At 42.5% G+C, this 15,888-nt stretch overlaps 1 protein-coding gene across 1 annotated transcript in view; it reads right to left on the bottom strand.

Annotated features, from left to right (window-relative positions):
• Positions 1–14,196, bottom strand: part of kif26ab (kinesin family member 26Ab) — a 67,882-nt gene extending 53,686 nt beyond the window's left edge. The window contains exons 1-2 of the mRNA XM_038728844.1: positions 13,899–14,196; positions 13,454–13,672 (exon numbers count right to left, since the gene is read on the bottom strand). Coding sequence (XP_038584772.1) covers positions 13,454–13,672; positions 13,899–13,961 — 282 coding nt within the window. The 5' untranslated portion in view covers positions 13,962–14,196. The remainder of the gene's footprint in view (positions 1–13,453; positions 13,673–13,898) is intronic.
• Positions 14,197–15,888: the final 1,692 nt, after the last annotated feature.

Below are 15,888 nucleotides of genomic sequence, written 5' to 3' on the forward strand. Positions count from 1 at the left end.
AGCAAGCACACGCCATGTCTTAATTTGGGTCACGGACACAGGAGCAGACCACTTCTGCCAGTCTAGATGCTACGTGTTAAAGGAGCCATTGCTGATGTTTACCTGCCTGGCCTCATGTCCAGTTACTCATCAAATCTCTCAAACACGGAATCCTCCATGAGGTGAAACATTTGGTGACTGAAGCAGCAGTATTGGTCTACTGCGTCTTGTGTAACATAGATACAAGTTGTGCAGGCAAATTGCTGCGAAAACAAAAGCAGTAAAGCTTGCTTGGTACAATCTAGACAGTCTAACAATAGCATTCTTGTGCAAGCAGCTATTTCTTTTTTGGAAACCCCATAAAGAGCTCAACGCAGCTCTGCCTTCAAACTCTTGGAATTCCACATGTGCAGCTCTCAGTTTTACACAGTGGCTTCCTAAGCAGAGCAGAGCAGAGATGGTTATCATTTTTCAACAGTCAATAATTAGCTGACTCCCTAATCAGCTGTTTGTGAAGCGTGCCTGTCCATGCCTTCTACACTGATATCTGACTTTACTGTCTGGAATGCACTTACAGTTGAGCCCCATAAAAGAGCATTTATCAGGTCTACGTGCGTGTGTGCGTGTGTGCATGCGTGCGTGCGTGCGTCATCCCGTGAAAGAATTAACAAAAGTGTGATGGATGGATAAAATCACATGACAGCTCCAGCCTGACGGAAGGGGTATTGTGATGGAGGTCTTGGGATCATCCAACGAAAAGAAGTGTCTTACTTTCATGATTAACAAAATGTCAAAAAGGATTTCCCTTCCTAAACAGAGACTACAATCATGTGAGGCTGCCAGCCAAAGGGACACGGCCAGATAGGACATCTCCCTCTATTTCCCTGCCTTCTGCTCCTACACTGTTTTGAAGACAAAAATGACCCAGACCTGTGTCAACAGCTGGGAAAAGCATCCCTCGCTGTGCTTCGTGAAAGTGATAAAAATAACGCCATGAAGGATCCCGCTGCGGGTTACGCCCTGAACTGGTCTGTTTTTCCTGGCCAGGAGGGTCACTGTCAGGCAGAGCTGGATCTCCCGCCAACACACATCAAGGCAGCGCTTTCCTAGCCTCCATTTTCGCCCCTGTCCCTTCCTGTTTTGACAGGAAACAGGAGATGATAACATAGCCGCACAAACAAGGTGATTGCCTCCGACCTGCTGCCGTGCTGTCCTCGTGTGGCAGTGGACGTGTGTTTTCTTTAGAAGGCCTCGTGTCCAAACATACAAAAAAATAACACAACTGTCTAGTACAAACATGGACACCAAGCCACTGTGACGCACAGCCATGCACGTGGACACACACACACGCATCGCTTACGCACCTGTCTCCATGCCAAGCTTGAATAACCTGTACAGTCTTCTGTGTGTTGAGCGCTTCCTTACGGGCTCCCAGCAGCATGCCAGCACAGCGTCACACAAAGGAACACAATAAAACAGACCACCAAAGTCACAAACACAAGATTGAAAGAGGAGAGATGAAAGCTGTGGTCGCCACGGGGAACCAAACATACACTGTGGAGGTGAGCCCAGGAGCAATGTCAATACCTAGCAGAGAGAGGAAGGGTGCTATTGGGGGCGAAGGGAGGTGTGGACGGGTATCGTCTCTTGTCCAAGGCTCTTTTTGGAATGTGAGCCTTTTATGTTGTCAGGAAGCACAGCACGGTGAGACACAACTAGTGGAGTGACGGGGCCATTAGAGAGGCTTTGTTCATGGTGAGAGAAGCTCAAAGGAACGGGTCACTTTGATTGCCCTCTCTGATCCCCCACTAGCCTTTGTTTATGAGCTAATTAAGCATTGTTCAGCTGCTGCAGGAGCCTAGAGCCATAGTGCCACCATGACTTTCGATGGCTACTGTAGGGCTTTTACAGCACCCTCTATAACTTAACAACTTGAGCAGGAATCACTTTGTGAACTGGTTTCTAGTATGGTAATCAACCTCTGGTGAAAACTGCCTATAGATGTGTATCTGTGTGTCTGCATGCATGTAAGTGCATAAACGAGATGAAAACACGCAAATAAGGTATAGTCTGACAGGTCAAATACAGTTCAAAGGTGGTCTCCAGTGACCGCTTCTGTGGGAGTTCAAGTGTGCCCTGGTTTCACCCCTCCATTGGATGGCACAGCCAAAACAGCCTCTCACTCACAAAGAGATGAAGACATAAATGCACAGCATGGAACAAGGGGAGGCGAGGGGTCAGTGGATGGACAGAAAGGGGAGGAGGGGGTAACATCTCGCTAGATGGTTGTGGTAATGACCGTGTGAAAGCGGTGAATACATGTTGGTGAAGGAATAGTCACATTGACGGAAGGAAGGAAATTTAATATATATGTTCACAAATGCATTTCTGTTTTTGGTCAGGAGTAGTACAAAGAGAAAAGAGAAAATCATCATGAAGAAAATATTAATTAAAGATGTTGATCATATGAATTACTTCTGAACAGCTTGTGAACTAAAGCCAAAGGCCAGCAAAGGCCAGACTAAAGGCTCCCCTAGAAACCAACGCATTGCTTCAACGTCAAACTAAAGCTGACAACCTGTAAAACGCTGTGTGTAAACTAAACCACACATCTAGGTTTGACCACATAATAGTTTTACGGCCGGCAAGCTGTCTGGACTTACAGTAAGTTTTGGCTCATATGAGAGCTGCTGAGTTGCTGCTCTTGGAGGAGAAGGGGGACTGGACACAGCAAAGGGGCAGAGGATTGAACACAACAGCAGCATTCACTCCTCTGAACAGTAAAGCTATACAGGAATTCACCAAGGCCTAAGACACAGGTGTGCTCCCCGTGAGCTTCCCTCCATTTCACCGGGGATCTTAGGGAGGGAAGCATTTCCGTGTTGCACAGACACGTTCAAAGGCATTCCAGCAATGTTTTTGTTTGATGCATAAATTTAGAGCATTAAACAACAGCTACTATCTATCAAGGTGATTTAACGCTTCTGAGAGAAACTGTTGAGTACTTAAAACACACCACAAAATACCGGCATGTAGGAACAAAATACAAACTGATAGCAGCTCCAAATTAAACTGAAATGCCAAGGCAATCTGATCGCATTTATTTAGGCCAAAGAGACAATTCTCTGTATAAACCTTTGCACATATACACACATATGTGTTTCACTCTCTCATAGGCTCTTTCTCACACTCAGCATGGGAGTCAGCCACTCAGCTGGGAGTCTGCACAGTGATGCCCAACAGCAAGTTCCCAGAACACAGAGGAAAGCTGGGCTTTTATAGGTGGTGCTGAGCTGATACTGAGAAGAAAACGCAGAGGATGGAGAGGTAGTGTGGGACTCGTAAACAGAGAGGTTTAGGTTTAAGTGCCCGACACACACGAAGGAGATAAAACAGCCCAGAGCTCTTCAGCAGAGAGAGTGACATCATAAAATAGAGCGACAGTAACAAGGGGGGAAGCATAAAGGACGGATCTATTAATGGGAGTCAGTTCATGGGAGAGATGCAAGGGAAGGTTTACTCCACAATCTGCTGAGTAATGACAAGTTCAAGATGGCATCATTTCTCAAGACAGTATATCTCAGCTGACGTGAATATAAATTAATTATCCTCACTTAGCTATTTTCTAAACACCATTGACCTCCAAAGTAAATGCGTTTACTGTAATAGTTCACAAGTGTTTTCTTTATCACTCTGGTGCTGGTTATCTGCATGAATCATTGGATGTAACAGAAAAACAACTACACTGTAGCAAAGATGTAATGAGAATTATATCATTTTAAGTCAAGCAGTACGGAATTAGCAAAAACCACAATGAGAAAAAGACATTGCCTGCCAATCACATACAAACATCTCTGCTACTGTATCGTGAATTACGTTTTTCCCCCGGTAAAAATCCATTATTAAAATCCATAAAGCTGAGGCTGACCTTTTGGTGTTCCGCTTACTGAGAAATTCAGTGACACAGTTTTCCATGGGAATAAAAGCAGCATTGCTGCCATTTTGTAGAGTGCATTGCTATGCCATTTTCTTTTAAAATGTCAGCAGGCAAATTGCAAAGTCAAGTCGTTCAATAATGAAAGAAAAATGCACACTAAAAAAGCACACTTTCCACCACTGCAAATCTGAGGTTTCTGATATTTATTACATGATATAACTATGAAGGCCAATAATTAAACCAATAACTGAGTGTAGTTTAGCAGTATGATAAGGTGCATGTTAGATCCTGATATAAACACCAAACCAGCAGCAAGTAAAAAAAAGCAGCAGGGCTAAAATCAGAGCTAAGGAGAGCTTGTATTCTCATCATATTCACCCTGAAGCTAGGCCCACCAAGCACCACAGTAATAATACTGGCCAGTCACCTTCTCCATCAAACAGACCACCACCAGGCCTGTGTGTTAGAATGAGGATAAAACACTGGCTGTAATAATGCAATCATAAATTGGTAGCAGTTAAGTTAAGTTCAGAAAGATGGATGACTTGCGTCAAAGTGAAAAGGATGGAGGACTCTGAATGTGCTTCATCTCTTTCTTTTTCCTCTTGTACTTAGCCTACACACACATTCACACATCATCAGTACACACACACTCATCCTCGCTCACAGAGCTAGACACTCAAGCATGAAATGAACATGAGCAGCGTGAACTTTGACTGGCATTTTCACACTGCGCCAGGATTTATGGAACACTATATACGCATCAGTTTGAGCTCCTGACAATAAAGAATAGCCCAACGCACAGCTGGGGAGCCCAGTAAGACCAGTTAACAGAACCCATCTACCAATCACAACACAACCCATCACAATCCATCTACTATTACACAAACACAAATAGAATCACACAGAGATGCACGGATACTGTCACCCAGACACATATATAGAAATATGAATTGAAAGCACAACAGTGCACTCACACAGCAGCTGTATACTGTTGGTCACTGAGAGGCTCCTCAGAAAATGGACATATAAGCTTTGAAAAAATATCAAATTGCACCCAGTAGTTCCAAACAAAATGTAATTGTTGGGCTATCCATGAACTATGAGTTAACTATGGATGAAATGACTACCAATATATAATGTGAAAGGCGTCACTCGTATTGAAGAACCCATAGAGACCATTCTGCATTTCAGCTCTCCAGAGGTTTTAAATGAGACACAGACAATGTTAGCAACTAGCTTGTGAAGGTAGTGGGGTATTTACAGTAGTCACTAAAAGGTATTTCCCTCAGGAGATAATGGAAACCAAAACAGAGCTTAAAGGAAAGTGAATATTGGACATACATATGGCAAGTGGCCAGAAACATAATGCCAAATGAATGCCCATTTTGCTCAATGTGTGCTTAATGTGTAAATAAGACACTGTTTGCTAGCACATTCAACTATATAATGTGCCAGTGTTGTGTTTAAGGTTAGCTGTACTGACCCCCAAATGGCCAAAACATCCATAAAGGCAGGTTTAAAGTTTTTGTTGGACATGTGAAGATTTTTTCCCCATGAACACTAATTTGATAATTTTGCATATCATTTTGGCATAATCGGCTAATTGTATACATAAGTAGTGCAAAAATAATGAATTTTGCAAATTAATCGATTGTGTTATTTTCTCATATTTGAACATACCTTCAAACTGCATGCAGAAATACTGTATATAATCAGTCATCTTTTACTTTATTTCACTTTGTGTGATTAGGGGGAAAAAATTATAATTCCTGCAACAAAAAAACACTCTTTAAGTGCCTTGCTCCTGGAACTTTGACAATGGTTGTTCAGAGAAGCGGTAGCGCATTCCGTGTAAACATTTATCACAGATTTTATAAACCTGCTCTCTAACATCAACATCCAACACTCAACATCTGCCAAAGAGGAAAACAAACAAGGCAATGTCAAGTCCAACTTAAGCACCATACTCCACTGTTTGCTGTGAGCAAGGGAGCCACGCCCAAACAGCTCAGAGTTTGCTGTCTACATATCCATCTTGGCAAGGATACACAGCGCTGGCATTCTCTTTCAGCACATTGCTATAAGCCAGGCGATTTGTCTGCTACCACAAGGCCTGCTGTCAATTGAGCGAGTTTTATGGAGCCAGCAGGAGATTACCTCCAACTCAGTGCTCCTCAATGTATGTGTCTTGAAAATTTATCTCATCAACTATGTTTTTCCAATACGCTGAATCAGTCTCAATAATGGACTGCAGTCTGTCTGGATTGAGCATGTCTCACTCTCACTTCACCATGACATATGGAGCCAGACAGTAGGAGCCCCAAAATAGCATAAAACAAATATATACATACTCAGAATCACACACACAAGCGGCTTGCCCTAAATTAACAAGTCAAACTGATTAATACCCACCGGCTACATTTCATGTTGCATTTGTGTTCTTTGCTCAGTGACATTTCTGCCTTTGTTGCTCTGTTTTCATGCTCTGCAGACCTGTGCTCTGCTGCAACACATCGCCCTGTCAGCTTAGACCGCAGATCCATTGTTTCATTTCAGTCTGGCTCAGTAACACATGATCCTTCACCAAACAGCAGCAAACCCATTCAGACAAGTGCTATTATGAATGGCAATCATTCTTCAAACACACTTACAATGAGAAACAGCTAAACAATATAGGTGTTGTCACAGTCTCAGCATTACTTGGTGCTTTGATTCGAAGAATTCTGTAAAAATGATCGTTAATAAAACAAATCGAGACCCAGGTCTCAGTTTTGATTAAGTATTTACTCAGTAAATACACACCTGTGACCAGCTCTTAACAGTTCAGGCACCATAAATATTGTTGCACAAGTCAAAATGACTACTCATACAACTCTAACCCATAGGCCTACAAATGTGTGCATTGCTAGCTAGCATGTTGCCAATGAACCATGTTGTTTAAAGACATTTTGGGAAAATATGCTCATGCGCTCTCTTGACAAGAGTTAACGTAGATAAAAAGCTCAATACCCCAATCATCATCATTAATGTCTGTTAAATATAGCATAAAGACTAGAGTAGGGGGAAACAGCTAGCAAACAAACCCTACCTGTTAGCACCGTCATTTTTACGCTTTACCACTTTTGTACAGATAAAACAAGTGAGATACATGTTAATTAGTGCACTTTAGAGGTGCTGAGAGGCACCTTTGGGCAGAGCCAGTTTAGCTGTTTCCTCCGCTTCCAGTCTTTATGTTATGCTAATAAGATAACAGTCTCCTGGTTGTAGCCTCAGATCTGACTTTTGGCAAGAAAATGAATAACAATATTTCCCAAATGCCAAGGAAAGTAAGATTTTATTACTATTAATGAAAAAAGAAAGATTTCCTGCTTTCTTTTTTAGCTATTTATTTTTTAATATTGTGGTACCATTTCCAAGCATTAAGCTTCATGGCTTCTGGTAGCTCATCAGCTCATTATAAGGTAATGGTGCAGCTGGTCTCACACTGTATGACTATATAACGTCTTACTGAATAGCTGTTGTGGATAATAGGTCAACTTATAGTGTATGAGAGAGGCACTGCAACCTTTACAATAACTGAAGGCAGCAGAGTAAACTCCCAGGTCCAAGCTGCTCTAAATATCTCTTCTCACCTTGACAGGTATCTGAGGGAACATCTGGACAGTTCTCTGTAGACATTACAGTGGCATATAGCCGCATCAGAACGTGCCAGATGGCCAGAGGAGGACACATTTAGGTAAACTCTGAATGTGCACGCGCACACACACACCCACCTTGCTGCAACTGTGCTCAGACACCTGAGTGCACGTGCCTGTAAATGTAGTGTGTTTATGGGCATTAGGCAACTCCTGTTTTACCTTTCCTGCTTTGGATCTGCTCCTCTGGCAGTTATTCTAGGTTGAGAATTCCTCCAACACATTCCTTTGCTATCCTCCTGATGAAAGGTGATGAGCATCAGCCTTTCTGCAGCTCATTTTCCATCCAGACCTCAGTCAGGACCATCAGTCCATGCATCTGTGCACCCTGAACCCATTTCCTGCAATATGCCTCTTAGCAATTTACCCCTGCAACTGCGATAAGTAACGGACTGGGCAGCAACAATTGGGGTCAATTCACTTTCAGCTCACCAAATTAAAGATGTAAAATGAAACTGCAACAGACACAGTGAAGATGTGGTCTTCATTCCAGAGCCGCCTGAAGGTTAGAAAAAAGGTTTTTGTCCAGTGAAAGCCAGCTACTTTGAAAAGTAGGACCAGCTGTGAAAATCTGGAAGCAAGAAAGTGAATGAGAAACACTTTATGCTCCCTAAACTACTGATGTAGTTGGTCCACTGTCCACATTTAACGCTCTGTGGCTGCAATGTTCAGCAACGTCCGAGATAAAGGCTGGAAAATAAAGGAAATAAAGAAAGCTTCTTGTAAGACAATCAAAGACTGAACTAACTGAGTCCTTTATATGTATTGGTTGAGCATTACAATATTAGTGGCAATGGAATAGCTGAGTTTCAAACAACTACCAAATTATCACTTTACCGTTTTCAATACTGGGTGCTACAGACACATTTCGGAAGGTACCTAAGAAGTATTGCGGTTCTATACCCAGCCCTAACAGTGAAAGAAACAATGAAAGGTAATGCATGCAGATTTGTCATATGAAGAGGTGGCTGACAGCTGCTGAAAGAGTGAATAAATTAAGCTGTGGAGACGTGAGGTAAAGTGGCAGTGAGCAGCTATATCCTGCTGAGGCTCATAGATACAGTACAGCACAGTAGCTCCATGACTGATGTCTGTGGTCTCTTCACCACTTGACACCAGATTATTGCTCTGCAGTTTAATACAGCCACATGCCATAAAGTACACGTCACACTGCATGCAGAGATGAGGCGAGGGGACGGCTCAGTCCAGAGTCTTCTCTATTCTCCCGTCTCATCTCCTCCCAGGCTCTCTGGAGTGTATGCACTGCTGAGCAGGCACACAGCACACACATCACAGAGGGCCTCAGGGGCTCAGGTGCTTAGAGGTGAATAGAATAATATGGTCATGCTCTGTTTTAACTCTACGTTAGCTCAAGTTTCACAGCCGGTGGGGTTTTTCACACAATCTTTTTTTCTATCCTTCCCACCATCCGTCTGCCAATCACTCTGTCCTGTCGTCTGCCCTCCTTCAGCGAGCCTGGCAGCGTACACCTGTTCAAGCCCAGGTCGTCCCCCTGAAACCCTAGCCCACTATAAAGACTGGGGGAACTGACAGAAAAGTCAAGAGGTCAGTCAAAAAGATAGAGGTAACACCAACGCCGCCCCCCACCCCCTGGCTCGCCTGAGAAACAGTAGCCAGGTACCCACCCACTTTTTCCCCACCTCTCCTGAACTATTTCTTTTACACTGACTTGAAAACACAAACTCATCTAGGCACAGAACTATTATCAACAAAACAATGTACCTGCTGCCCCTAATACAAATCCATAACTGCAGGATGAACACAGAATGAATTAGTAAAAATGGGCGGAAAGCAAACAACATACAGTTAATACATGAGTTTTGTGTACATACACAAATGACTGTGTAGGAAAAAAGTGTTTATTTCACACAAAACAAAGTCAAACAAACTCAGATCGCACAATGTCACTGACTCTTTGGCCAGGAAACATTTGTTGTATGACATAGGGTTTATTCATTTCCTTTCTTTAGTGCTTCAGGAACCAAAACCTGATTTGTAACACTTACATGGGTTCAATAACAATTCTTCACTTAAAGTGGATCAAGAGTCAAATTAAGGAACAAAGCAGTCGTTTGTGAGAATAACTGGTCCCATAATTTATGATATGAATGAAAAGACTGGCAATAGGCCTCATCATACAACTTAATTCCTGCAACCACATTCATAGTCACACTCACACCATCCATAATAGGCTTGGATACATTGTGCATACATCAGCAGTGCATGGTATTCATGATTAGCTGGCGGTTTGCTCATTCTCAGTCACTGAGATTTAACTTCATTATACCTTGATCTATATGGTGACCTGGTTAGCTTGTGGTCCTAAATCAGTTTCCCCATATCCAGAGGGCAAAGGTCATCAGAATGGTAAAGCCTTGCTGCAACTGAGTCTTCAAGCCCTCACAGCCCTGCTGGACGATCTCCGTTGATCAGTCAGTGTACTGGCAGAGCTCACAAGGTCCAAGACTGCATGTATATTCATAGCCCTGAGTATTTATGAGTGGGTGTTAGCACTGCTGACTTTATCAATGACCTGCAGTATCTGCAGTATATCTGATATAGAACTCTAAAAATTGAAAATACTTAATATATTTCAATGTTCCAACCTTTAGTTTTATCAGTAGAAATACATCCATTGGGGATCTTCAGAGGTGCTTGTATGTGGGTTTTTTTTGGGTTGGGGGGTTACATTTGTACAGAGCCATGCTAGGTGTAGCCGTTTCCTCTTATTTCCTGTCTACTAATGTTCCTACTAATACAAGCTATCAGGCTACTGGCTACAGCTTCACAACTAGCCAACAGACATGAGAGTGGTATCAATATTCTCAGCTAACTCTTGGCAAGAAAGCAAATTAGCGCATTTCCCAAAGTAGTTTTGTATACTTCCAACTTTTTCATCAAGGATTCTTTAAACCTGAGCAACAATGCATGTCTTTGCCTTTTTCATCAACATAGTTTTTTTGGCTCATCTCCCTCATTGATCAGAAAATAAAAGTATAGCCTTATGAAAAAAAGATATCAAGTGAGTCCTGTCTAAACTGTGATTAGGGGTATTGAGCTGCTCCAGCCTGGCCACAGGCGAGGAATTATAGTCCATATGCTACAGGTCAGGCCACTGGCTCTATGAAAACCTAATTGTCTCGCCTATTATTGTCACTAACATTCTCTTGCCTTTTTTATGAGATGGTTGATGGCGCAGGCACAACAAAAACACTTCCTTTCATTTCATCTTATCAGCACACACAACCAAAATAATAAGTATCCATTTTAGGTCAGAAACTTACAAAAAAGTAGATAACAGTTAGCATTTATGAGCTGAGGTTGGATCACATTCAGCTGCATGGTTCTATCTGTATATGTTGACAGAGCTTCTGATTACAGTAAGAAGCTAGTTGGTTTCTTTGAAGTTGAGGTTTAAGCAATCCTATTTCTTTATAAAATAGCTCACCTAGCCACTGTGTCCAGCCACATTAAGCATAGTCTACAATTATTGAATCCACACTGTCTGCTATTCAATATTGAAGTCATTTCTTACTGTAGGTTCTAATTATTCAAATTAAGTAGGTGAATTCCCTTGATTAGATCCAGTCTAGAAGTTGTCAGTGTCTCTTATGTTTCGGCCTGTCCTTTTAGTAAAGGGCATTTTTCTCCTAGGGTTTTTTGTAATCGTCTGCTGTCTGAATAACATTAAATGTGCCAAGGCAACTTAAACTTAAGGGTGGTAGCTCAAGGACATTATTTCAGCAATGTTAATTTGGGGTTGAGCCCTTCAACACAACGTCATAGAATATTTATAATTAGAAAACCATTGCAAAGTGTACAAAGGGCAATATTTGCATGTGCAGTTTCAACAGTTTCAAAACAATGTCAAACACAAACTAAAAGCACTTCTAAAGAAGCAGCCACTTGGAGGCAAGAAGCATGACAAATATTAAATTGCTGGCTGTGGATGTGGATGCAAGAAATTATTTGTCATCTTGAGTTTTCTAAATGCTGACCAAGTAGTTTCTGGGCAAAACTTATACTGTGTCATTGCCAGGGTTCACCTACACCTCTAGGCCACAGTGTTGAGGGAAAAGGCCTTTACTTCCCTGAATTTCTTGTGGGACATATTGTAAGGAGGTTACAGGAAACCAAAGCTGTCCGGGAGGCTTCAGTGTGTGTGTGTGAATAGTGAACTTTCCCTCTAGTAGTCTACATGTATAAAAGCACATTCACTCTACCCAAACACTCTTCCTTGAATTTTTATCTACTCGCTACTACTACTGTATTCAAACAATACGTCTACAGGCAGGGTGGGGAGGGACAGAGGGATGTCTGGGGACCAAGCCGACTTCCTCTTCACAAAAACGGGACGGCAGGCGGATGGGGAGGGAGGGGAAGTGCAACCTCGGGTAAACAGTCTCCGCTCTCGTCTTTCTCATGACAACCGCAGACACAACACTGGCCGAGCCCTAGCAGGTAGCGGGATCCCAGACACACCAACAAGCCACCTGAGTCGCCCCGATGACCTTATTCCCTCCATGGAGGAAGTAATTTGGAAGCGATCATCCATAACCGCATCCATCCTATGAGGCCCAACAGGTGGGCAGCTTAAACTCACAAAGACAATGGGTTTATTATCCTTCAGCCGAAGTAGCCCATACCATAATCTTGGTACAATGAAAGCACCCTGCCATTACTGTTTGCCACCCCAGAATTAAGGCCCAATTTAGCTATCAACAAGTGCAAAATAGGGGCAACGGGGGCTGGTCCCATCTCTTTCTACACACACAGAGCACCTGGTGAAGGCCACAAAGAACTGCTGGAGGGTCCCACACTAAAAAGGGGAGGTCAGTTCCCATGGCAGATAATGGCAGTTAGGGGTAGGCTTAATGTGTTTACGGAGGACACACCTGATACCTGAACATAGATCTGATATGCTCAGAACAAAGATTAGACCACACATGCAGATGTCTCAAACAGAGAGCCCAGGTGCTTCAGAAATGCCCCCTTGTCCCTTGTCTACCTGTTTCCGTATGAACATTGGGTGCTGTGGGATTTGGGGTGAACCTTGAAGAGCTGTAATCCAATCCGACTTTGGGACTCTCTCTCTAAAACAGGACAACAAAGGAGACCCAACCCAAGGGGCAAACCCAGCCTGCCACAACAACAGCAGTCTCAGGGCCTATATTTAACAGCGGTGGGAATTGTGAGTGCAGCCATACAGGAACACTTTCAATGCACAGCGAAGGTCAACTGGGACTTTAACTTCCTCCTCAGTCTCCAACATGAACAGCTCGTTCATTTCAACTAACCCCCCCCCCCCCTCCGAAACACACACACCCAACAGCAAAATAAAGAGATAAGCATTGTTTAGCCAAACAATGGGCCACTTTCAAAGTCTCATTTTCACATCCAAGGCCAGCATTTGAAGGCAAGCATGCAATAAACAACTTTACAAGTGGATGGTGAGAGCTTTCTTGGTACAATTATATACCATAAAGAGGATCACATTCCATTGTCTATAGATATAAGTGTTAAGAGCAGGTGCAGGTGGGCAAGAAAAGCTAAAAGACATGAAGTGCTATAGAAATGTTGCTGCTGCTGCCAAAGCTGAATCCCCTATCACTGCTCTGTGTAAAACAGTAACTGTTCCAAGCTCAGGTAAAATCTTTTAACCTGATTTGACTCTCTCACATTTGACAAGAAATTAGCAATAGCAATGCAAATCAGGCTACCACAGTATTTCTAACTTGAAAAATGTAAATAATTTCAAAACAGTTTGAATTTAAACATGAGATTGGCCATAAAAAGTGTGAAAATGTATCAAACCAACCTTCAATGAGTTTTGGTCTGCCAGGGCTAGGGCTTGCTTCTTCAACTCTGTGACTTTCTTTTGACATTGCTGGCAAAAGCCTCCCTTCTCCTCCGACTCGGAGATGGAAACCGACCCGGCTCCCTCAGGAGGAGGCCGGCTGCTGCACCGCGCGTCCTCCACAGAGTGAAGTCTTTTCCTGGGGGTTACCGGAGACTCCACGCTCGGACATCCCTCCACCTTTAAGCATAAGGAAAAAGTTCTGTTAACTTCGATTGTGAGAACAGCAGGTCACACCTCCAGTGCGCGAAAGTGTTTGTTTCTTAGTTAGCTACCTTGACGACCCGTTTGAATACAGAGCACCTGTCCAATTGCGCACCAAATGGATGCATGTCACTAGATTGCAACCTACCTGAGAAGAGCTAATCCTATTTTTACACTTAATCACGTGCAGCGAGACACTTACAGTGAACATGCGGTTGTTAGGGTCCCTTCCATCAGGAGCTGAACTGCACCCAAATGAGTTCATTCTCCCAGATCAAGGTGACACCTTCAGGAGAACGTCTTCGTGAAACAACAAACTCAGAGGTTTCGCCGCTGAAAAACGCGGGGTAGAGCCATAGGCTAGACTGAAGACCTGACTGAGGGTTACCAGTCATCTGGCAGATTGTACTGGACCAGTAGCCTCTGATCGAAGGCAACTGGTGAGTGTGTGCCATAAGTTTACAGCGGCAGAGTTTTGGGGAGAGTTCTCAGCGGTGCGCAGGAGGCGGTATTACTCCTGGAATGGGAGGGCTGAAGAAAACTTTTCCTGCGCAGGGTGAGGGGACTGTATGCGAGATAAGAGCTGTTATTATGCTATAGACCACTCTGAATTGTCTGTGTGGTGAACTGTGATTTATTGGTCTACTAATTTAACTCCCTAAAATATACCCCCCTCCCCCCCTCATTTCCTCTTGCACTAAGGCTGGGGAAATAGTCCACACCGTCTGAAGGTCACATATATGTTCGGCTTTTTCCAGCTCTTCATTGAAGCTGCATGATGAAGCTTAGACCTACACTGAGTGAAATATTCAAACCAAACAAAAAGACTTCATCATACCATGAAATTATTAAGTATTGCATATATGTTACGCATCATTTTATGCACATTTCCCAAGAATTCCGCCTGAAATGTTACAAAGTTTTGGAAACTTTGAGATCTCCATTTGAATTTTAAGTGAAGTTCTGTGAGTTTGGCCGCAAAACAGGAATTTATGGTGTTCAGGGAGTTAGAAGGTGGGTAGCTCTCATCTTGGTGATCATAGGAAACAAGAACTATTATTAGAAAACTTCATGATATTTCCAGGAAATTCTGAATTTATTTTGCTTCTTGTACGATCGTAAGACTTATCATGTTCATACTGTTCACCTTGTTAGCTGAATTTCACTTTAGGCCAATTTGACCAAAGTAAAAGGTGGACCCCCCTCTTTCAAGCAGCCAATTAAGCGTTGATTAATTGGTCTATCAGACAACCATTTAGAGAATAGATCAGAATAGATTATTTGTATCATTAGGTTTGTGTTTCAGTAACCGCTCAGTTATGGGGCACATCATCAACTGTTGTCTCTCCCTCCAGGCGCAGGACTGCCTCTGTATGTTGTTAGTGTGTGGCGCCATCCTCTGGCAAAAATAAAGAGCAGCGTCTCTAAAACTGGAAGGGCGGGGGGACTAAGGTTAAATATTTAATTGGTAAACTTTAAATATTTCATGTGGGTGATGTAAGCCACAATGGCCACATACGCTGCTGCCCTCATCATCTAAAACGGTTTCTCTTTTTCTTGTCCTCGAACGACCTATTTAGAGAAACACAGTCTTTTGTCTCCTGGCATACAACTCATACCAAATAAGAGACGATATGATGGAGTGAACTGAAAATAAAGAGGGTCTATTGTCATTTAAAGCCGTTTTGACACTGAACTGCAAAATGTTTGATGCTGCAAAAGGATTGTCTTAAAGACACACATTAATATTTAATTTTACTTTATTTTTTATTTGGCTACTATTATTTTTTAAACACACAAAAGCACACGTTTACTCTTTTATTTACTTATGTAATGAAATGTATGAAATGAATTGTTCTTTTGTAATTCATTAGGAGCTTTGGCAATATTGTTGTTTCACATTCATCCCAATAAAGCTGAATTGAACTGACACGCAAATATGTAGGTTATGTTAGGAAACAGAAAACTAAGACATTAGCCATTATAAATTCTAGTCCGCAAACGATTCCACAATAAGTTATCAATCGCATTTATCGGCTATCGTGGGCGACTTCTAATTCATTTATGTAATTTCTGTCAAATCTTTAGGAGGTATTTTGGCCATTAGCACTACGCCGAGTAATAGGATAAGAGATTAAAAGTTAATCCGTGCCAAAGACACGTTAGTTTGCAGTTATGCAAAAGTGTTCAAC

Source organism: Micropterus salmoides, unplaced genomic scaffold, assembly GCF_014851395.1.
Source record: "Micropterus salmoides isolate LMB-PRFRI ecotype aquatic unplaced genomic scaffold, ASM1485139v1 Ms_hic_scaffold_19, whole genome shotgun sequence".
Lineage (NCBI taxonomy): Eukaryota > Metazoa > Chordata > Actinopteri > Centrarchiformes > Centrarchidae > Micropterus > Micropterus salmoides.